The following is a 22,893-nucleotide window of genomic DNA, read 5'->3' on the forward strand; positions in this document are numbered from 1 at the left end:
AACTCTCAAGGACCAGCAGAAGGGACCAGTGAAGCAAACCCCTTAGACACTGCACAGAAAGGGAAAATTTTCACACAGGTCACACAAGAAAAAATGCCTGGGGAGCTCATGGGGGACAATTATAACCCAATTCATTGTTAAGAAGGTGCTTAAGTGCATTCCTGCCCAGCACAGCACTTTACACACGCACATCTACTTAAGCAAACATGAAATCTCAGCGCTCTGATAAACCGGGGCTGCGATGCAGACCAAGGGCTTTGAGGTTAAGAGCCCTGCTGAAGACTGAGAAGGGAATGGTCTTACATGGCTGCAACCGTGCCACAGCGCTGCTAACAAAGGCTACAAATCCCACGTGTACACAGAGATCGTAGTAATCCCGCCTTCATTTAATTTGCTGCCAGAGAACGACTGGATCTCCGCAGCTCGGGGAAGCGCCCGCAGATAAGGAGCATTTCACCAGCGATTTGCTGCTCTGAACCCAGCCGGACCAAAGGCCAGCAGGGGTTAACGGGTTATCTGTCTGCTGCTGCACAAACGCAGAAAGTATCTGAGCCCTGGAAGTGGGAATGAGCCCTTTTCTTGGCCGGGTTTCAGCTGCACAAAGCCGGGACGCGATCGGCTGCCCTGCAGAGGTCAGGGCTGATGTGCGGGTGTCTGAGGTCAGCGAGCAGTTCCCTTCGGTCTGGCAGACATCGTTAGAGTGTTTCTGTGCCGTTACACCAGGAAAATCGTACCAGTGCACACCATAATAGCATCAATAAAACCCACCAAACAAGAAAACCCCAAACACACACACAGCGAAACAGTCTGGAAATCAAAATTAAGAGAATCCCTACACTTCTCCCAAATATCCCCTAAAAGCAACTGCATCTACAGGCAGATAAAGTCCGCTGTTAGCTAGGAAAAGAAACCTGTTTAAAGCAGGAGGGAGAAACGCATCAGCACCGTAAAAAGTAAGAGGAATTAAGAACAAAAGAAATAATATGAAGAGCACCCAATGGATCTGGTTTCATTGGAAGAATGAGAGCCCGTGTACAGTTCAGACAAAGGATCATTCTGATCATCTTACCCGTCCACCTCTTTAATAAACACTATGAAATGATTTCTGCTTCCTGGAGGTCTCCAGAAAGGAGCATCCAAGCTCAATTTGTGAGTGTTGTATGGAGAAGCCTCCGCAGACTGCTCCAAGCGTTAGCTACTCTCTCTGTTGCAAAGCTATTATTTTTAAAAGGCAAACTATGTTTTTATCGCTGCTAACTTAAGAGAACACTTCTCCCCAAATTACTCTTTGCAGGGAAGGCTCCATAGGTTGCTGTGAATAGCGGGCAGCAAAGGAAGAAAAGAGCAGAAAGGAAGAAAGAGAAAGAAAATAACAACCAATTGACAATTTAATTTAGAGCTAAATGAAAAACTTGTCAAGTGATACGAAATTACATGTTTCTGTGCAATACGTTGCTGGGAAAACATCTATTGCACTTTGCATTTCCAGCTACTAAGCCTGGATGTTTGTAGCAGACGCTGCACACAAAAGGTTGGCCGCTCGGCGCTCTTTGCAAAGAGGGGCGAAGATTATTCAGCAGGTATAATAGACCATTATGGAATTAACAAAAAAGAAAGAGGTAATTACCACTGAGGAGAAGAGAGATTTTATACTGCTATTAAGGAAAATCAGATGTTTAAAAGGTTGGAAAAATGCACAAAATCATAACGGCTCTGAAGAGAACGATGGAGTGGGTGCTGCGCACCTGGGGGGAAGGATCCTGGGCTGTGCCCACCTCCCAAAACTCGCAACGATGCTGAGGGGTTTGCTGGTGCTGTTTGCTGCACCACGTGCAATGGAGCGAATGGGAGCAGAACGCACTGTGGTTGGGGTTTGCAAGCCCACAACAAGGGAAGAAAGCGTAACATCTGCTCCAAAGGCAGAGAAGACACAACTTACCATAATTTCAATTGGGAATGCTTTGGAAAATGCCTTCTGCTTTGTTTAGAGGAATATTATGTGTGACTACGGATCTAAGCAGGTCTGCAATACAAAGAGAATTTACAATAACGCAAAGTCACCGGAAACTAATGAAGATCTAAAGCGAGATCAGAGCAACAAGACTCTATAGATCAATGGATGGAAAGTGGAGGAGTCCAGAAGTACTGGGAAACACACGGCTCAAGTAACGGCCCCTCCATTTAAACCTACACACACATATACACACGCGTACACACGTGTGTGCACATATTTACCCCCGGCCCTTGTGGAGCTGCAGTCAACCGACGCCAAATAAAACCCCCTCGGTTCAGCACAGAAACCTCCACCCCCAGGTTTGCACGTTGTGCGGTCAGAACGTACAAACCGCTGTATCCCACTGTGTTTTCTTTACCTTTAGAAAACATGACGGGTCCAGAAAACTCTGAGTTTGCATGTCTGAGATCAATGAATTCAACTTGTATCAGAAAATAGGTTGTTTTCAGAGATGGTTTTCCAAAAGCAACTGACAGAAGGTAGTTAAAAGAAGGCAAAAAGCTTTGCCTGTGTTCGGTGAGGTGGTTACGAAGGACGGTGCATTGTGTAAACTCACAGCACTGCTTGGCGCAACGCAACCGCTCAGCTAAGGGTGCAGGGCTGATATTCAGGCGGAGGAGGGAAAGCAGGGGAGGAAGAGCAAAGAACCTCGTACGACTCACTGACCTGCTGCAGAAACCCCCGAAGCACCAGCCCCTGCGCAGGGGATGCGTTGGCTCTTCCTTTCCTCAGCAAGGAAACCTTGCGAAACACATTTTGGTCATAGAAAAAGCTTTGTAGCAGGGTCTTCCACTGCAATGGCTCCCATAAAATTCAGATAATGTGTTTTTCCCTCCTATACACGAGTACGTTTAAACAGTAATTCCAACCAAGTATTTGAAAGTTATGGCACTACTGAAACACCCGGCTCCCCGACTACGTCTATCCAGACTTCCATCATCATTCTCGCTGCAGTAACTGAACTCACCGGCTTCCATTATAGCGGTAATTATGGGCTGGTTCCCCATTCATAAGCTTAATAATCTGCTCAGCCACAGGTAACTGTACACTTCAGGTTCGATATTACATCCCTTCTGAGCTCCTACCATCAGCGCACAAGCTTCATCTAAAGAGCACAATGCTTTTCCTCGGGTAACATTTATCCGCATGACATCTCCTAAGCCCATTTTGCTGTCCTTCAAGAATTTGAGAAAACCGAACACAGCGAGAGCAATGGCTTGGATTATCCTGGGTTATGAGAACCCCTTGGCCTCTGAATAGATCACAGTTTGTAACTTTGAAAATGCACGTGTCAGAGCGAACAATAGTAACCACAAAGCTGATCTGAGCGCTACGAGGTGCTGCAGAACAGGGAGAAAGAGGCTGAGTCTCCAGCCATCGCTGATCCCACGCACCCGGATGGGTGGGTGGCTGTGCTGCCCCATCCCATTACAGAACTGCAGGTTCCCAGGTTCTGCTGCTGTTGTTTCAATGTCTCGGCTCAGCAGATACAATCTGAGCACAGCACACCTTGCTGCGCCAGGGGTTTGCACAAGAGGGTCGTGCAAAGTTCCTCCAGCACCCTACGTGTTCACGCTGGATGGTTAAGGGATGTGACAACGACAGAGAGGATGAAGATGGAAGGTCTGTTATCATGAAGGCACAGCCAGCCACGAATTAAGGACCAACTGCAGTAAGCAGATGCATTACTTAAACCATTTGTGTTGCTTTGCCATCAAAGTCCTGGGAAATGAGTTCTCCACAATAAATTCTGTCTGCTTATAAATCATTTGCTCGGGACAGCGGGATGCACCACAGCATGCTGCTTAATCTCCATCTGCATTTGTCACGCATTGGCGGCCAGAATCAGAAGCACTGAATTGTTTGCATATTCCAAACAAGCAGCACATAAATCAGGTTACCTGATTTTCCCACCTCATACCCAACACATTTAATGGTCTCCCAACATTTACAGAGATTCCTCACTAATCCCACTACAGATTTCATGCCAGGTTACACATTTTGTCATTTCACCTCTTCCGATTCATGCACACTAATATGATGCTGTCTAGAATAAAGACCGGGGAGTAAAGGTGTAGAGAGGGCTATGAAATACTTTTTCCACCACCTACATGTTGTCTTGTTGATTTTTAAATATCCAAAGCTGGATGGCCACAGAGAACAGAACACAATGGAATTATTTCAACTAAGAGATTCATACCTGCTCTATGCTTTACATGGGCTGTTGATTTGATGTCACTGTTCAGTCTCTACCTACAAAAACATAATCCTACTTGACTGGGAAGTCTCCTTTCTACACCAGTACGATCCAGTCCTCTCACACTGGGACAAACTCTGGGTTTAGTCTCACTGTAAACTCGCCAAGAACCACAACCAAACCATCGCCAAGAACCACAACCAAACCATCGCCAAGAACCACAACCAAACCATCGCCAAGAACCACAACCAAACCATCGCCAAGAACCACAACCAAACCATCATCTGTTCGAATTCATCTGAACTTCTAGGAAATTAAGAAAAGAACAAAAATTCCTTCTGATGCCAAGCACACAAATGGTCTAACGCCTCCCGCTGCCAAGACAACCAGGGAAACTCCACGTTCCTCAGCAGCGTCTTTAGCTGATTTGCTTGTAGAGAAAACCAAGCAGGGAGGGAATCGCAGCATCAGGAAAAGGCAAAACTCAAAGCAATTGCTTCCTCTCCCCTTTGGTACAGATCAGGTCCTGCCACGCTACAAACGAGCATTTTGTACTGGATTATCTATTTATCTGCACAGTGAATACACACTTCTAAAAATTAACATTTTTCTATCCGTTCCCCCCCCACATTTCTCCTTGTCTGTTTCTCAACTAAATTTTCGTTTCCTATTTTTTTATTAGGTTCAGTCTCATTCCCCAACACCACAGTATCTGTTCAAAGGCACAGACTGGAACTGCACAGAACCCCAGAATGTCAGGGGTTGAAGGGCCCTGGAAAGCTCATCCAGTGCAATCCCCCCATGGAGCAGGAACACCCAGATGAGGTTACACAGGAAGGTGTCCAGGCGGGTTGGAATGTCTGCACAGAAGGAGACTCCACAACCCCCCTGGGCAGCCTGGGCCAGGCTCTGCCACCCTCACCGGGAAGAGTTTCTTCTCAAATATAAGTGGAGCCTCCTGTGTTCCAGTTTGTACCCATTGCCCCTTGTCCTGTCCCTGGTTGTCACCAGCAGAGCCTGGCTCCATCCTCCTGACACTGCCCCTTTCCATATTGATCCCCATGAATGAGTCCCCCCTCAGTGTCCTCTTGTCCAGCTCCAGAGCCCCAGCTCCCTCAGCCTTTCCTCACACGGGAGATGCTCCACTCCCTTCAGCATCTTGGTGGCTGCGCTGGACTCTCTGCAGCAGTTCCCTGTCCTGCTGGAACTGAGGGGCCACAACCGGACACAAGATTCCAGGTGTGGTCTCCCCAGGGCAACTTATCCAACTAAGTAGAGATGAGACAAAAAGAAGAGTTTTCTTGCCACCAATTGGAGAAAATACAGATATTTTTAAGAGTTTTGTTAATGTCCAAATACAACATTGTTTCTGAGTGAAGGTTCAGTCAATATAATAAAGCAGAACACACAATGCATCTTCAAAGGACAGTGAGGCCATTAAAACCTAATGGGGACTGTGCATATAACTCCCATTTACACCTGAGGGTTTTACCTGTAGTCACTACTGGAAGCATAATATCCTACTGCTTCTGCTGAGAACTCATGCAACAAATTGAAAATTGAGGACCAGCAGCAGGGAGCCTGAATATTGTCAAATAATGAAGGAAAATTAAATGGCCGAAAATGGCATCAAGTTTTGTTTTGTGTCCATGGCTCCTGTCTTGGACGTCAACTTTCCCCAGCAGGGATGTGAAGCAGACACTGGGAGGGCAGAGGGGAGCACACGGTCGCAGAGAAGCCCAAACCTACACCTGGACGCTGTTCCCAATGCACATTCCTCCTGTACTGGGAGAACAGCCCAACCCAACGCTCCCCACGGCTTCAGGTGATGCTGCAGTTTGGGGACATCTCTGCCACCACCAGAACCTGCCCCGTCCCGGGTACCGGGCACGGAGCACAAACACGCTGGTTCTGTGACCACCTCACCACGTATCGAAGACATTTTAGAGCCGTCTCCTCACTGACTTACAAACACACACTGGTTTCTGAGCAGACCACTGGCTACTCTTTTGGCAGGTAATTGTTTTCTGGCCCTTCAACTCAAAGGCGGGCTGGCACTCAAACTTCAAACTGTCCCCGTGGCGGAACGTGGAGCCTTCTCTCCTGCCGTAGGCTGGGATCCCGGGGTCGCCGCAGCTCCCTTGGTCGATCTCTGAAAGAAAGAAAGAAAACAGTGGTTGCGTGGGGAAGGCTGTGAGGCTGAGCTGCTGCAACGCCCATTGTAGATCTACTGTTGTCATTTGTCACCGCCCGGCGATGCCACCGCATCCCCAAGGAGCACCAGTCACCTCGCACAGGGACGGGGTCATCAGAACGCAGCCCAGGTGTCTGCCCTGACACACAAATGTCACCACTGTCACCAAAAGGCCCTCACAACCTCTTCTACCCGCCACCTCATCCTTAAATTAATCACAACTAAATGAAAAATACAGCGATACCCAAGGAGATCTGCATCTGCTGCAAGGACTTGTGAAGCACACAGACTTGCGTCACCTTGGGCAAAGAGGACACGGTTGGAGTGTGTTCGATGATGGAGTATCTGCCATATCTCCCTCTCTTCCCACCACCGTCTCCACTCCCGCCTGTGGTCGCGGAGCTGACACCTCCTTGCAGACAAACACACCGTTCATCTCCCGCTGCGCGTGTATTTTGACTTCCAGTCAATCACGAACACGATTTGCTGTTATCTTCCGCTCTGTACAATTTCATTGCCAAAGGGCCCCCTGCTCCGTATCACTATTAGCTACAAAACTTCATTCCTTCACAGCCTCCTCAGCGCTCCCACATTATTCACCCGCTTCACATTCATCTCCTCTTTCACGTTCTCTAGTTTTTATCCCCATCATCTGTGATCAGTCTTGCTGTCTTTTTTCCCCGTTTCCAATTTCTTACACTAAATTGGAAACTTCTTTTATGACATTTTCTTTACGGAGGAAAATGGCGTAATCTGAGGTTTGCATTACTCCATCTAATATTCCAATTTGGTTTGAGTAACACCACCACCTCATTATTATGCTGACTTCAGGCAACTCGGATACAGGTGTATTTTGAATAGAAGTCACAACAAGGCACCGAGTTTCTGCTGCTGCCGTGTGCATCTTGAACTGAAAAGTCACTGCCAAGTAATGAAACATCCCCCAAATAATTTAACATAAATTAATATGATGACTCCTTTTTCTATCCCACTGCATGAACCCAGCTGGAGCACCTTCCTCTCTGCTGGGTTAGGAACTGCTGCTGGTGAATGGGGCTGCATCCAGCTGGCGGCCGGTCACTAGTGGTGTCCCCCAGGGGTCAGTGGTGCGTCCAGTCCTGTTTAACATCTTTACTGATGATTTAGATGAGGGGATTGAAACCATCATCAGCAAATTTGCTGATGACACCAAGCTGGGAGGGAGTGTCAACCTGCTGGAAGGCAGGAGGGCTCTGCAGAGGGATCTGGATAGACTGGAAAAATGGGCTGATTCCAATGGGATGAAATTCAACAAGGCCAAGTGCCGGGTGCTGCACTTTGGGCACAACAACCCCCTGCAGCGCTACAGGCTGGGTGCAGAGTGGCTGGAGAGCAGTCAGGCAGAAAGGGACCTGGGGAGACTAATGGACAGGAAGCTCAACATGAGCCAACAGTGTGCCCAGGTGGCCAAGAAGGCCAATGGTGTCCTGTCCTGTATCCAAACTGGCATGGTCAGCAGGACAAGGGCAGTGATCCTTCCCCTGTACTCTGCATTGGGGAGGCCACACCTGGAGTGTTGTGTTCAGTTCTGGGCCCCTCAGCTCAGGAAAGAGATTGAAGTGCTGGAGGGTCCAGAGAAGAGCAACAAGACTGAGGAAGGGACGGGAACACAAGCCCTATGGGGAGAGGCTGAGGGAGCTGGGCTTGTTCAGTCTGGAGAAGAAGAGGCTCAGAGCTGAGCTCAGCACTCTCTAGAACTACCTGAAGGGCAGTTCTAGCCAGGTGAGGATTGAGCTCTTCTCCCAGGCATCAGCAATAGGACAAGGGGGCACGGGCTCCAACTCTGCCCGGGGAAATTGAGGCTGGAAATTAGAAAGCAATTCTGTGCAGAGAGTGGTCAGGCATTGGAATGGCTGCCCAGGGAGGTGCTGGACTCACCGGCCCTGGAGGGTTTTAAACTGAGCTTGGACATGGCACTTAGTGCCATGATCTAGTAAACGGACTGGAGCTGGACCAAGGGTTGGACTTGATGATCAATGAAGTCTTTTCCAACCCAGTCCATTCTGTGATTCTGTGATCTCTACAGATAGTGAAATCACGGGCTTAAGAATGGGGGAGAACTGAAGTATTAGAGTTTGCATTTCCCAATGTGTACATCACCTCCCTGTTCGCAGCAGGCAAACCAAGCTGGCATGTTTTATTACATTCCGGAGGTCAAAAAAAAGCAATTTATGTCCTGAGAAAATCCCCTGGTTCCTACTTTTCACGCACAGTAAAATTCATTAAATATTTAGCAGGGCAGAAATTCCAAAAATGAATGATTCAGAAATATCAAAACATGTTACTTCAACAAGACTGAAACATTTCTCCTGACGAATGTTTAAGTAAAATCACTTCCACATTAGAATAATAAAAGTCAAAACTAAACAAGAACATCTAAATCAAGTGTTTTGACATTATTTAAATGAAACAATCCGAAATGAATCTTTCAAAACTTCTCCGTCAAATATTATATCGCGCAGATACGGTTTTTGACAAAACGGCATTTTCTGAGTGAAAAATGTTTCGTTGGGAACATTTTGGCAGCTGTTGGTGGGTGGGAAATGGTGTGTATGTGAGGGCACCAGGACCAGGGGTTATCTGTCACCTTGTTCTTTTTGTCAATTCCAACAATGAGAATAAAAAGGATCTACAGAGGGTACAAGCTGAGGAAGAGTGGATAAATTAAGAAGGAAAGCTGTTTCTTTCTGCGTATCTCGGCCACATCCCTCCCACCTCAACCTCTGTTTCAGGACAAACGCAGAAAGCGAACCCAGCGGGCTCATTAAAACCCTGCGGCATAACGGCAAATCGCTCCTGCTAAGGCTGGTTCCAGACTTAACTCCAATAACATGACCCTGAGAGCAGCTCAGGTCAATATATCATAAGCTAAAAGCCTTCGTGTCTGTGGGTTCAGCAGGATTCCAGCACTAGGGTTTTATGATACGAGTCAATACATTTAATGGAAAAGCAGAGTAGGAAAGATAGAAACACCGAGTCTTCTGACAGATTCCACCAGCAACAGTATTGGGCGGTCAGGTAATATAGAACCTAGAAAGAAATAAATCAAACTACACGCAATCAATGCAAAGTACCTGCGTGTTGCCTGGGCTTGTCAGTGAAACCTGAGAGCGTTTTCCTACATAAACCCAACGACAGAGCTGCAGTCCAGGAGATCTGAAAACCAACTGAGCAACAGCAGCACCACTATTAGCTTCAGATACGCCTATTTTCTTCCTTAAGTCTCAAGGATCAGGCAACTTAAGACATTATTGTTTGTTCTCCATTTGACATCTACACATGTGTGCGGACACCTTTACCCGCAGCTTGCACGCAGGAATCTATAGCGAGCTCTCGATTTACATATCTATATAAAACCAGCTGTGGAAACCCAGCGAGCTCATCCGCCCAAACACCCCGGGCAGCACTGATTCCATTAAAACCAGAAAGGTCAGTGGAGGAAAATGTTCAGGCTCCAGCTCTGCAGAGCTCCTAAGCCTCTTAGCACCATGGGGCTGAATCTCAGCTCTAATGCTAAGCCCTCCAGAGCCGAGCGCTTAGTCAGCATTTCAACCACAATAAATAGGGTTTAATCATGCCCTGCCTGCAGCATGCTGGTGGTTCAGAACATAGACCTTAGTCAGCTCGACCCAAACTAACCCAATTCCAACAGAAACCCAAACTACGTTTGTGTGGGTGAGTGCCTGTAAATGTCGTTTTAATTTTAAATTACATTTATATATTTTTAATATGAAGTAATAATGCTAAATTAAAATGTGGCTTTGTTCTGTTCTTTCACGTTTTAGTATTGCAGCAGGGTTTTATCCTGCTGACTTTTATACTATTGCTTGTAATAACCTCAGGCTCACCAGGAACATGTTTCTCCCCACATCTCACCTGTGAGGACAACCAAGAACCTTCAGTCTGATGAGGAACAAAACTGCGGGTGAGATGATGGGAGTCTGAACCTCCTTCAACGAACTCTAAATTTCTCATGAACCTTTGAAAATCTTACCTAAAGGAATAACTTATTCCCAACTGTCACAAGGGATCGACTTGGGAACTTTCAAAATCCCACATTTTGATGGCTATGCAAGGAACTGGCTCCATGGGGAAGGTATCGCAAAGTCATCTGAGATTAGAGGAGGGAGCAGATCAGGCCCAGGACCCAGGAGGCTGTAACCTCGTCCAAGTCAAGCACTAAACCGCAGTATCAATCAGGTCTCTAGAGCTCTGAGAAAGGAAAGACTTTGCCAGCAAAGTGGAGCTTAATACAAATTTCTTCTGACAAGCACTGGAAGTCCAAAAACATTGTTCACTATTATGAGAGAATGTCTGTTTAAAAGGATAAAAGTGGCTGCAGATGAGACATGGGAGATTTAGAAGGAATCTTCATGAACATTAATGAGCCAGATCCTCAGCTGGTAAAGACTGACACAGCTAAATTGAAAATCAATGCTGTCACACTGATTTACACCGGCTGAGCATTCGCTCCGAATGCATCCAATGGCGCAGTATAGACCTGGAAAGACCCGGATCCAGACACCTCGTGTTCTATACACCCCTCCTGGTATAAACACGCTCCCCCTCTGTACTCACGATCAAAGCAAAAGGCCGAGGCTGGTTCCCCCTCCTCAGGAACATCACCATTTGAATGGCATACTGCCTCTGCACGCTCCTTCCAACGGATCCCTGAATCTGCGTGGCGATAAATCTCTTAGGCGGTACTGTTTCAGCACTAGCAACAGGCTTTACGATTGCATTACACTTAAAATGTACACTAAAACTCAGACGCTTTAGGATAGATGGCTGTTTAAACATACTCTGCAAGCAATACTCTGCCCTTCTATTAGGCACATTTTTGGTCTTGACTTTATATAGCTCCATTAGCTGTAATTGTCCTCTCACGAGTAGGAAAAAGCGTGGCCATAAAACTGATACTGAAACTTGTTAGGAAGTTGCATATAATTTCATACAGTATTTCGCAAGTGCTAATTGCCTCTTACTTAAATGTCTCTTGCTTTTTAACTCAAAGTATTGCAAAAATGAAAAGAATGTTAAGGACCTGGCTGAACTGGAGCTTAGCTTAACCTCGGGACAGCCAGCACAGACCTCAGGCATGGGCTGTATTTCTTTGTTCTGGCACTAATTCCTTTTCCAAGGTCAAGAAGCTGCTGTACAAAAACTGCAAGGCTGCCTAGAAAAAAATGATCCCAATTTTCCCCTTTTCTAGGAGGTTACGAACATAGAAGAGCAGAGCAAACCAGGCAGCGGCTGTGCTGAAGAGCAGGGGAAGGAGAAGCACGTTTGACATCGGAAGGTCCATACGACATGACTCCAAAGTGTAAATGATAACGCTGACTCCCCAAACTGACCGAGGTCACGGGGAGTGAGAGCAGCTCAGCACTGCTATAGATCACGTAGTGACATCGAGGGAAGTCACAGGAGCAAAACGTCAAGCTCCTTATAGATCCAGAGTGCACAGAAGATGAACAACAGCGCAAGGAAGTCCCTATATCCCGCGGTTCACAACTTCATGTGCTACGCTATAGGGTATACATCAGATTTACGAAGAGATTGAAAAGAACACGTCCACAGTGACCTTTGGCTGAGCTGAACAAAGACCCACAGTTGCTACAACGAGAACGTTCTGGCTGATGCCATCACAGCCAGTGTGGTTAAACAGGAACTGCTGGCTATGTCAAGTGGAAGAGCAGAGTTTCTAGACCATGGAAGGAGGGGCTGGCCACGTGGGGAGAATATCAGGCTGTTGTCAGAGGGTGTAGGGAGGCAACTAGGAAAGCTGAGGCCTCCTTAGAATGAAACCTGGCAAGAGTGGTCAAGGACAACAGGAAGAGCTTTTTCCAATACATGGCAGATAAAACTAACAGCAGAGGCAATGTAGGCCACTGATGAACGAGGTGGGTGCCCTGGTGACAGAAGATACAGAGAAGGCAGATTTATTGAACACCTTCTTTGTCTCTGAGGATAGGGCCAGGCTGTTCTCGGTGACAACCAGTGACAGGACAAGGGGCAATGGGTGCAAACTGGAACACAGGAGGTTCCACTTAAATATGAGAAGCAACTTGTTGGGGGTGAGGGTGGCAGAGCCTGGCCCAGGCTGCCCAGGGGGGTTGTGGAGTCTCCTTCTGTGCAGACATTCCAACCCGCCTGGACACCTTCCTGTGTAACCTCATCTGGGTGTTCCTGCTCCATGGGGGGATTGCACTGGATGAGCTTTCCAGGGCCCTTCAACCCCTGACATTCTGGGGTTCTGTGAGACTGAAATATCACCAAGATGCTCCCTGGACAATCAGGCTGGATTTGCCTTTTCCCTCTTTCAGTTCCGTTATCTCTTATCTACACGTCTCTGTGATTTTTCTGCTGACCTGGTCCTGCAGTCCTATAAATACTCCATCATCACGACCCAGTCCCCTCTCCCAGGCCCTGCTCAGCCTGCCTGCATGTGCTGCAATTTAGTCCAGCTCGGTTTGCTGGTAGGTCAGGTCCCTTCGGGCTCCAAACTGTTACTTCAGCATCAATCGGTAGCATGACTTGGGGCAGGTCCCGGCCCGAACACAACATGACGCTTCCCAGAAACACGGTAAGTCCCAAGGAAACACTTTTAAAAATGAATGAATGCTAATGTGCATTTAGAGCCCTTGAAAGAAACAGATTTAAATGTTCATGCTGATGTCAGTGGAAGCTGCCGCTACTCAGGGGTTTCAGGAGCAGCCCCCGCATCTAGATGAAGATTTCTCCACCTGCTTTTAGGCACAAGAGCCAAACCCTGGTACCAGAAAATCATAGAGAAAACCAAAAGGCATTCACAGAATCCCAGAATGTCAGGGATTGGAAGGGCCCTGGAAAGCTCATCCAGTGCAATCCCCCCATGGAGCAGGAACACCCAGACGAGGTTCAGCAGCCACATCCTAAGGCATTTAACTAGTTTCTTTTGAAAAATCCCAGTATTAACTTTTATTTCACTTGTAATGCTTCAGATTAGTCCAAGTGTAAAGTAGTTGATGCCACTAATCTACTGAACCCGTGGATTAGTTGATCTCATTTTCTCTCACAGACACAGTCTGTCGCCATCAGCTGAAATGCACCAGCTCTTTTCCAACACAGCAGATGACCTGGCAATGAAGCAACACCCAGCCAGGCTGCTTTCACGGAAAAGAACCCGGGAAAGCTGTTCTTACTGCAGCAAAGCTTCGGTTTTAAGAAAAAAGAAATCTGCAGAACTTCAGTGTATTTAAAGAAGCTTCCTTCTCCCTTTCCTCCCAAACCATCCCTGAACTTTTTAAACGGATAGATATTGAGAGAGATGCTGGATTACCTTCATACGTTGCTTTGAATCCCAGCAAGTTGCTGACACTGTCTGTCTGGAAGAGGAGCCACATCTGGTGGTGTGTGCTAACGATCAGGTCGGGGACCGTGGTGCCTGTCAAGCTGTAAAAATAAATAACAACAAGTAAATAGCCTGTATGTCTCCCCAAACCTCCTTTCCCACCAAAATAAAGGCCAGATATACCTCTGCAGGAGCAGAAAACAACACGAGCAATGCCAAATGGCATTAAGAGAACTCCCCAAACAGAACACTGTCCAAAAACCTGACAGATCTGCAAGACTGACGAGCGTGTTTCTGCACACCACCTAACAGGAGCCTTTGTCTTTTACTGTAGCTGAGGGCCCGCAAGTTATTATTATCACCACCACAATAATTACCATCTAGTACCATTATATTATTCGGCATCAATAGTCATAATTTCCCTTCTCACTGAAGCAAAACATCTGCAAACAAACAGAATTCCCAGAAGCCAAACGGATGCCTGAATCCTCTCAACTGCCTTTACAGGTGCTTTCTAGCATTACAAGAATTTACTTGCAACACGTTCTCTGCTACGTTTCTATCCTGACAGAGATGCTTCTCCAATAAAAAACCCCTGGAAGACAAGGAACGCGCCTCAAATCTGCTCAGTGTCCTGTGAGCCCTTGACAAGTGCCACTAATCCAGCAGTACAGGCAATGGGGACATCGCCCGCTCCCCGAGCATCCTTGGAGAGCAAAGCGATTTAGAAAAATGTCACCAATCCATCCGTATTAATGAGCCTGCGAGATTAATCACCTCGTTGTGGTTCGGCACAGCTTTAGGGTTCTATCCCCCGCGCACACACCCCCAATGCTGAGCAAATGGGGAGGATCGTTTCTACGGGAGGATGCGTGTTGTGTTGCCTTAGTGGCAGTGTTTAATGTTGTCATTATACTATTCCTGCTAAGGTATCATCTGTGATAAATTTATACATTACCGTAAGTGCAACTGCCACAAGTAGACAGCTGGTTGTTTGCCTGTTTTTCTTTTTTCCCCTGTAATATTTGCTTCAACCTAAACACATATGTATAGATATGTATAGATATGGCTTCTGCCTGGTGTCATTCTCAACTACAACAGCAGCTCCTGAATGACTTCTTGATAAAACTGGTGCCCGATCTCTCAAGGCAGAACCACTGCAAACCAGCCCTGCAGGGGAACAAACGCGGCCGCTGGGCGCTGAGAGGTCCTGTGAATAACCAACCTGCAGCCCCAGGTGGAACCGCTGCCATTCCCAGCATTTGGGAAGCGGGGACAGTCGGGGCCGAGCTGCCAGGCGCTGTTTGCGTCGAGTGGAGCCAAACGCCGCTCGCAGGGCTGTGCTGCTTGTTCTGCTTGCTCCATGTTCTCAACACCAGCACCTGTGAGTGTCGGCATCTTTCTGAGAACCCCACATGTATCTAATGTCAATGGGACCAACCCTGCGATCCACACAACCCTCCTCCCCATCCCAGAGACCTTCCCCAGTTATATTTGCATCAGGGACCGGTAGAACCACTATGACCACTATAACCATGACACCAGCCAGTGCTCAAGCTTTGGCTGTGGCATCTGGAGTGTGTTTTTCCCTGAAATCCCGTTGGTGTCTCCCAAGCCCATCAAAGCTCTTCCAGTTCTGCCCCCGCCTTCGCTCTGTTATTGCTTTGACCTGCATCAGAAATTTTATCGATCCCCGGGTGCTGGTAAATTAAGAAGTAATCTCGTTTTAATGACTGTTTTGCATCCAGACAGTTGGATGGGGAGCGCAGAACAAGTGCTATTGTTGATTCCTCTCGTTTTATTTAAGCAGCAGACAGGCAGGAATGAGGAACATACCGAGAGAAAAACCTTCAGAAAAAGGCGCTTCAAAGCGTTTTGCATGCTTTCCATTCCACTGTAACAAGCTGCATGATTGATTTGGGTGCTTGTTACTTTAGGGAATAAAACCCTCTCTGCAAGTCAGAAAGCTCAGTCTAACAATCTGTTACGTTCTTCAAGATGCATTTTGCGGGGATGAGACTGAAACTGGAAACAAATGGTCGCTCACACCTCAGTCTGGGAGAGCGTCTGCTGCTCTCCACGTTGATTCAAATGTGGTTTTGATTTGAAAGGCTGTAGGATTGAGTTCCTCTTGAATAGCCAAGAATAAATGAAGAGTTGTAAGAAAACTGGAACTTGTATCTTTGACAATGTTAAGTTTCTGCATGATGATTCCTCCAAAAAAACCTACAGTTCGTACCCAAGGGACACGAGGACGCAACAAGATGGATGGATGACGGCAGAGTGGTGGACGTGATCTACCTTGAGTGAGGCATTTGACACAGTGTCCCACAGCATCCTCACAGCTGGACTGAGGGAGTGCGGGCTGGATGAGCGGGCAGTGAGGTGACTGCGAACTGGCTGAAGGGAAGAAGCCAGAGAGTCGTGGTCAATGGGGCAGAGTCCATTCGAGGCCTGTATCCAGTGCAGTGCCTCAGGGGGCAGTGCTGGGGCCGGTATTATTCAATATATTCACCAATGATTTGGACGAGGGAACAGAGTGACTGTCAGCAAGTTTGCTGGTGACACCAACTGGGAGGAGTGGTGACACTGGAAGCTGTGCTGCCATCAGAGACCTGGACAGGCTGAGAGCTGGGCAGGGAAACATTGAATGAAATAGAACAAGGGCAAGTGTAGAGTCTTGAATCTGGGCAGGAACAACCCCAGGTTCCAGTGTAAGTTGGGGAATGAGCTATTAGAGAGCAGTGTAGGGGAAAGGGACCTGGGGGTGCTGGGGACAGCAGGGTGACCATGAGCCAGCACTGGGCCCTTGTGGCCAGGAAGCCAATGGGACCTGGGGTGGGTTAGAAGGGGGTGGTCAGTAGGTCAGAGAGGTTCTCCTGCCCCTCTGCTCTGCCCTGGGGAGACCACACCTGGAATCTTGTGTCCAGTTCCTGGTGAGGGTGGCAGAGCCTGGCCCAGGCTGCCCAGGGGGGTTGTGGAGTCTCCTTCTCTGCAGACATTCCAACCCGCCTGGACACCTTCCTGTGTAACCTCATCTGGGTGTTCCTGCTCCATGGGGGGATTGCACTGGATGAGCTTTCCAGGGCCCTTCAACCCCTGACATTCTGGGATTCTGTGGATATACCCGATACGTGAGTTCAGCCGACAGCAGGTACAAGGGCTGAGAAAAGTTGCCCGTGAGCTTTCAGCCACATTCATTACAAATAATGGAGTATTTCTGTGGTCCTCACACTTTCACATTCCATTAGTTTTCAATTCCCAGATTTAACATAAAAACCAAAATGAATTCCCTGTTAGGATCAGCATCAGCAACTTAATGGCAGGAGTTCTGCACTGAGAGAAGATCCCAGATGCTGCAGCTCGTGCGGACAACCTCAGCTATTCCAAATGCGCAGTGGCAAGGTGCTGAGTAGCTAATACAGAGTGAGAAAACGTGGAATGATTAAAATCAAACCTAGGAAAATCTTCACGGGCTTTGGGCAAACGAAAAGGGATGGAAGGAGAAATCGTTTCAGCAGGTTATTACAAACTACTCCCAGGGTAGTAATTTGCACATTTTGAACAATCAGCAGGGAAATGTTCTGTGACGCTGTAGTCACAAACACTTGTGCAATATTCAGACTTCACATCTCTATACATTGCAGGTTAGAGTTCCTGACCTAAGTACCACCCGTGTTCACGTTCTGAAATGAGATGTATAGTAAAACAAACCTCGGAGAAACAGATTTCAGGAAGACAAGTAAACATTAAGTGAAAATGGAGTGGGAGGCTGATTCATGTGGAAAAACAAGTGAAGAGGAGGAATTGAAAATCACAATGTGAAATACTCTCTACCAGCTGGAAGGAGCACAACAGCTCTACTGGAGTAGTGTCTGGAGAGTCGGTTGTTCTTCTACATTTTGGATTAGATAGAGAAAAACAAAGTCTTCCAAGTGAGGACACTGATGTTGGGGGTTCTGGTTCCAACACTCGTCCACCACTTCAAATACTCCTCCTTAAAGTCATGGTGACTCCTCCCTGCTCCAGCACCCTGAGGTCTCCAACAGTTGGATTTCCATAAAGCTACATGGTATTTTACTTTAACGATTTACAAAAGCTGTAGCAAAAATCACTGTTTCTTCAGTAAAGTGGATTCGAATGACACGCAATTATCACAATTACATCTGAAGGGTAGAGAAATGGATTTCTCACTGCCCCTTCAGAAAAGCAACAGAGACTTTACCAGAGGAAGGGCAAAAACAAACCACTGACATCACCCGGTTGAGGAGAATAAACAGCTTTCTGATAGATGGTCAAGGCTCACCCATTTTCAACCGTGGCTATTGTGAAGATCTGAGGTGTCCCCAGGCTGTGCAGGATCCGTTCCTGAGCCCCTTCCCCTGCACGGTCGGAGCTCAGCACATTGTGTACGTAAAACTGACATTCAGAGAGAGGTGGAAGCTTAAAAGGGGAAAAACCTGCCAGGTCCCAGCACACACAGCAACCAAGATCAACCCCAACCAGCCTAAAACAACAGCAGATGCTCAGGCTCCCTCCGAGGGATAAAACAGCTCAGGAGAAGCAAAGCAAAGAGCTAAGAGCCTTCCTGCCAGTTGAAGCCAAAGAAAACGCGATGAGAAAACACCCAGAATAGTCAGATCCACCAAAAATCACAGCCTAGAAACCCTCCGGCGACGTGCAGCAGCTCTGGGGGCTCCTCCAGCCCAACGCATCAGCTGCACCTCGAGAGGCAAAACTCGGGGCTGGATTTGTGACAAAGGACATGCTACTTACACGTAAAGCACAGTTTTCTGGTCCCCGACTTGTCCTCCATCGCCCACTGTCAGAGTGTCATATCCTCTTTCTAGTTCAAATTCTTCAAAGGTGAGTTTGATAACCTGGCAAAGATGCAGCATGTTAATATGAATCAACTGCCAAGGCAGCCAGCAGATCCTCTTGTCTTGTTTATTTATCAGTTTGTCTATCGAGGAGCAATTTATAAGAGCATTAATATCTTCAGGACATCACCAAAGGTGACCGTCCTCGCTTTTTATAGCACTGTAGCAATTCTTTCCAGACAGATTGAGCTCTTACTGAAATTACCTCTCAGATTTTTCTGCTTTATCTATCGATTTTCTAGATGACTTTATTGATAAAGATATGTGTGCTGGGATTTCAGGACGCTTTATTTTTCACCAGGTACTGCTACTATTTCTTTCATAAACCTGAGATTACGGCGATGGATTTCAATGTGCATATAGGCAGTGTGTTAGTTACCAAAGAGCAAGCGGAGAGTCCCAACGGGAACTTAAAGCTTTTTAACAGACTGGATCCAGAAAAGCACATAAACACCTGAACGCATTCAGACCTTTGTACGCGTGCCTGTAAATGTATTATATTTCTTAACGTTTAATAGACTAAATTAACTTCCACAACACAGAAGTGATCAACATGGGACGGACCGACGTGCTTGCCCAGGACCACAGACACGATGGGACGTGCACCCCTCAACTTGGGCACAGGAAGACTAAGATCCTTCTCTTGTCATTGCTTATTAGAAAAGCAGCATCTCCCACCAACACCGGAGCACGTGTGTGACCAGAGAGGTGTGGGGACACCAGGTAATCACACGTTGAAGGGCTTGAGTGCTCTTTAAATAATACCAGGTGTGTATATAGCTCAGTCTGAACTGCCACGTGCTACCATCTCCTATGTATAAATTCAATGAATACTTTTCAAATGCACACAAAAGCACGTTAGGTATCGAACCTATGACATTCTGCAAACAGGGGGTTACCCAAAAGCCCCGGAATTGTGAAACGGGAGCCCCTGTGATACTTCGCAGAAGTTTGCAACCGTGAATTTCAGTAGTAGTACCAAAATACTAACCTGTGCAGGCTATTATTAAGCCATGTAATGATGGAATAATGTAATTAATACAAAGAACAGCGCTGCAAAATGGCACACATCATTAGTTGTATCAGTCATTCAAGTAAACCGCATCCTAAGGACTCTGACCCTAATTAAATAACTAATTACATTCTAGCGTACTGAAGACCGTAACCTTGGGGCACAGAACAGGATGCTGAATACAATATTTATTTATCCACTTTCCTATTGTCATTTTGGTCTGAAAGCTGACGATTTAACGATTCATTAAACAAGAAGTTACCTGGATTCATTAAACAACAAGAGACCCACCAGCACACGCAAACACACGGATGACACAAACCCTCTATTTTAAGCTCTGGAAGCGGCAGGAAGCAATTAGCAAAGGCAAGAAAACAGGTTGGAATGTGACACCTGAATGTGAGGTTTGTACCAAAAGGCGATTTGAAGCGCAGCTGCACTCACAGGAACAAACCAGCGTAATTCTCCCCGTGGAGAGCAGCACCTCTCGCTCTGTTCAAAGGCTTTACAAGCACACATGACTCATCCCCCCTGCCCCGACAGCTCCAATTGGGGATGAATCACCCCGGAGGGGCTCGGCTCTCGCCACCGATGACACAAAAAGCTCGGACGGCGCTTTATTTGGCCAGCCGGTCTCCAGGTGAGAAGAACCCCCGGAGAAATATCAACCAGCAACAGCCATTATGTCAAGAAGGTTCAGAAATAGTTGCGATGCAAATTCGCCAATTATCATACACTTTTTTTTCAGTTCCCCAGTGATTTATTTTTCCACTGTGGTTGAAATTAATTCCCGGGGAACTGAGGACCAGCAAAACACCTGAATATCCCCCCCGATAGGTTTGATATCACCCTCTGCACAGGAAATAAGCTGCCAACTGCAGCCCTTAACACTGTTTATGTAGGTTTCTGAGCAAACTTGGAGGGGATTATGTAGCTCAGTGAATCTGGCTCACAGTTCTTTTCCAAATATAGAACAGATGACTTGCAAATGAGTTCTAAATTCAGCTCAGCGGTTTTCCCATCGCTCATATTAAAAGCTTCATAGAACAAGACCTGTTCCAAAGACCACTCGAGTCAATGAAAAGATTACCACTGCCTTCGGCTCAGGCCCATAATGCTTTTGATCTTCCAAGTATTTTACAGGTATTTTAATTAATTCACCTTCAATCCCTCCCAAGCTGGGGAATGGGCAGCGATGAGATCAGCCCCTTCGTACACAAAGCAACGGGAGTCGGGGCGGTCAATTCTGCAATTAGCAACATGTTTCTAACATGGGTTGTGCTTTACGTAAGCGAGAACTTCTCAGAGGCAGCACTATATGACTTGTTGGGTAGGAACAGCAATGACCCAGCTGGCATTAAAACTCACACACCAGTAGCTCCCAGTACCGTACTGGGGGATGTACATGGTGGTTGCACCAGCCTATGCAGCCACCACACAATGTTGCAGCCCATGGAGCACAAACTGTGGTTTCTTGTGCTACTCAACCTCTGCTCCAAGGTGCTAAGTATTGAAATTAATGGATTTTACCAACTGCAAGTCCCTTTTATGATTTATGAAAGCTGAGGATCGGGACTAGCAGATTCTGTTTTCTAATCAACAGGTTATTATTACACGGGTTTAAAAGCTGCGGAAGAAACTAATCAGGGGAAGGGGAGAAAAGCAGAAGATAAGTAGAAACTCCAAGACAGCACATTTTTGAGAAACGAGAGCGTCTGCTCAGGAAGGTCACGAGAAGGAGACGCTTGTGCTGCTGGAGAAGCAGCAAAAGGTTGTGCACAAGCTGGCAGAACAGCAGCGGAACAGAGCTGGAGACGCGGCTGAACATCCAACACAAGAGCAATGTGACAAAGGGTCAGTGAACAGCGGGCATTGCCCATAAGCACCTCCTGATAACTCCCTGCCGTCTCCTCATTCGTAATTTGCACTGGAAAACCCAAATGGACGTGCTAAGCTACACAACACCCAGGGCACGTCTGCATTGAGCTCCTTACAGCTGCCTTCCAAACAGAGAGGACTATTTTATATGCACAAAAACTGGATTTTGATGATATTTGAAAACAAAGACGTGCAAAAATGAAGGTATGTCTACTGCACATCCCACAGCCCAAGATGCTGGTGTGCTCAGCACCTGTCAGTGCAGCCGGGCTCTGCCTGCCCCAGGCTGGCAAACAGCTGACACCTGAGCGCTAAGAGCTGCTCGGACACGTGCTCTGTTCTCACACATCACCCTGATGAAGGAGAACCTCCTGGGGATGATTAACCAGTAAATCGCTCCTAATGAATCAGCACTGGAAAAATATCCTGATGCCACACTCCAATGTCCCAGATTTTGGGTCAGTACTACACTCCTCCGACACTCGCTGGATGGAACAAGCAGCTAACAGCAGCACTTCACATACAAAATCATTCTGGAGCTGGAACACAGGAATACTCCTCATTAAAATCATAATCCACCACTTATTATTATTTTTATTATTATTTAATAAGCGCACGTATTAAAGGCTTGAACTGAGGTCAATGGAGAGAGAGAAGCAGAACTCAGCAGCCCAGCCATTGCCGCGGATGGCGGCAGCACCTCCGGAGACAGGAACCATTTCTAGCACAGGATGAGATCCTGGGACACGAACACATTTGTGAAATGCCTTCCAGGGATGGAGGGCAGAACGCAGAGGCAAGGACCAAGTGACACAACAAGCAGATGAGCTCAGTGCCTTGGCACACAGGATTCGCTCAGGAGCTCGTGGGGATGATGCTAGTAGGAGCTCAGATACTAAAAAGAATGGAACTGGCCATCTTCTGAGAGCAGGAGACGGTGAAGGACATCTCAGAAGTGTATTTTGAGCTGCACTGCAATTTCTGTTCCTATGTTCCTGTACAGATCTGGAGCAGAGGAACCGGCTGAGCTTGCAGGGCTGGAAGAAGGTGTGAGGCACCCAAATGTCGCCCTCCCACCAGGAGAGAGGGAAAGGACTTGATCGTACAAAGGCCAAGGCACTCAAGCCTTGTTCTCTACCTGATCAGCAACAACTTGAATAACATGTGCAGAGCACTGGGGACAAAAAACCCACCAACCTCCCCTATTCCAGCCCTCGGTGAACACAGAAAGGACTTGCTCACAAATCTACAGCACTGCATAAACAGCATTGGAGGGAAGCTCCCCTCCCTCCTGGCTCGCCCTGCACCCTTTGGGGGCTGAATTCCCCACGGGGCAGGGGCAAAAGGAC

At 47.2% G+C, this 22,893-nt stretch overlaps 1 protein-coding gene across 1 annotated transcript in view; it reads right to left on the minus strand.

Moving 5' to 3' along the window:
• CSMD2 (CUB and Sushi multiple domains 2) overlaps positions 1-22,893 on the minus strand; it is a gene marked incomplete at both ends in the record, with an annotated part of 231,477 nt that overhangs the window by 98,430 nt on the left and 110,154 nt on the right. Inside the window, 3 exon segments of the mRNA XM_080357655.1 lie at positions 6,181-6,363; positions 13,763-13,875; positions 18,551-18,654. Coding sequence (XP_080213781.1) covers positions 6,181-6,363; positions 13,763-13,875; positions 18,551-18,654 — 400 coding nt within the window.

Source organism: Nesoenas mayeri, assembly GCF_963082525.1.
Source record: "Nesoenas mayeri genome assembly, chromosome: 21".
Classification (NCBI taxonomy): domain Eukaryota; kingdom Metazoa; phylum Chordata; class Aves; order Columbiformes; family Columbidae; genus Nesoenas; species Nesoenas mayeri.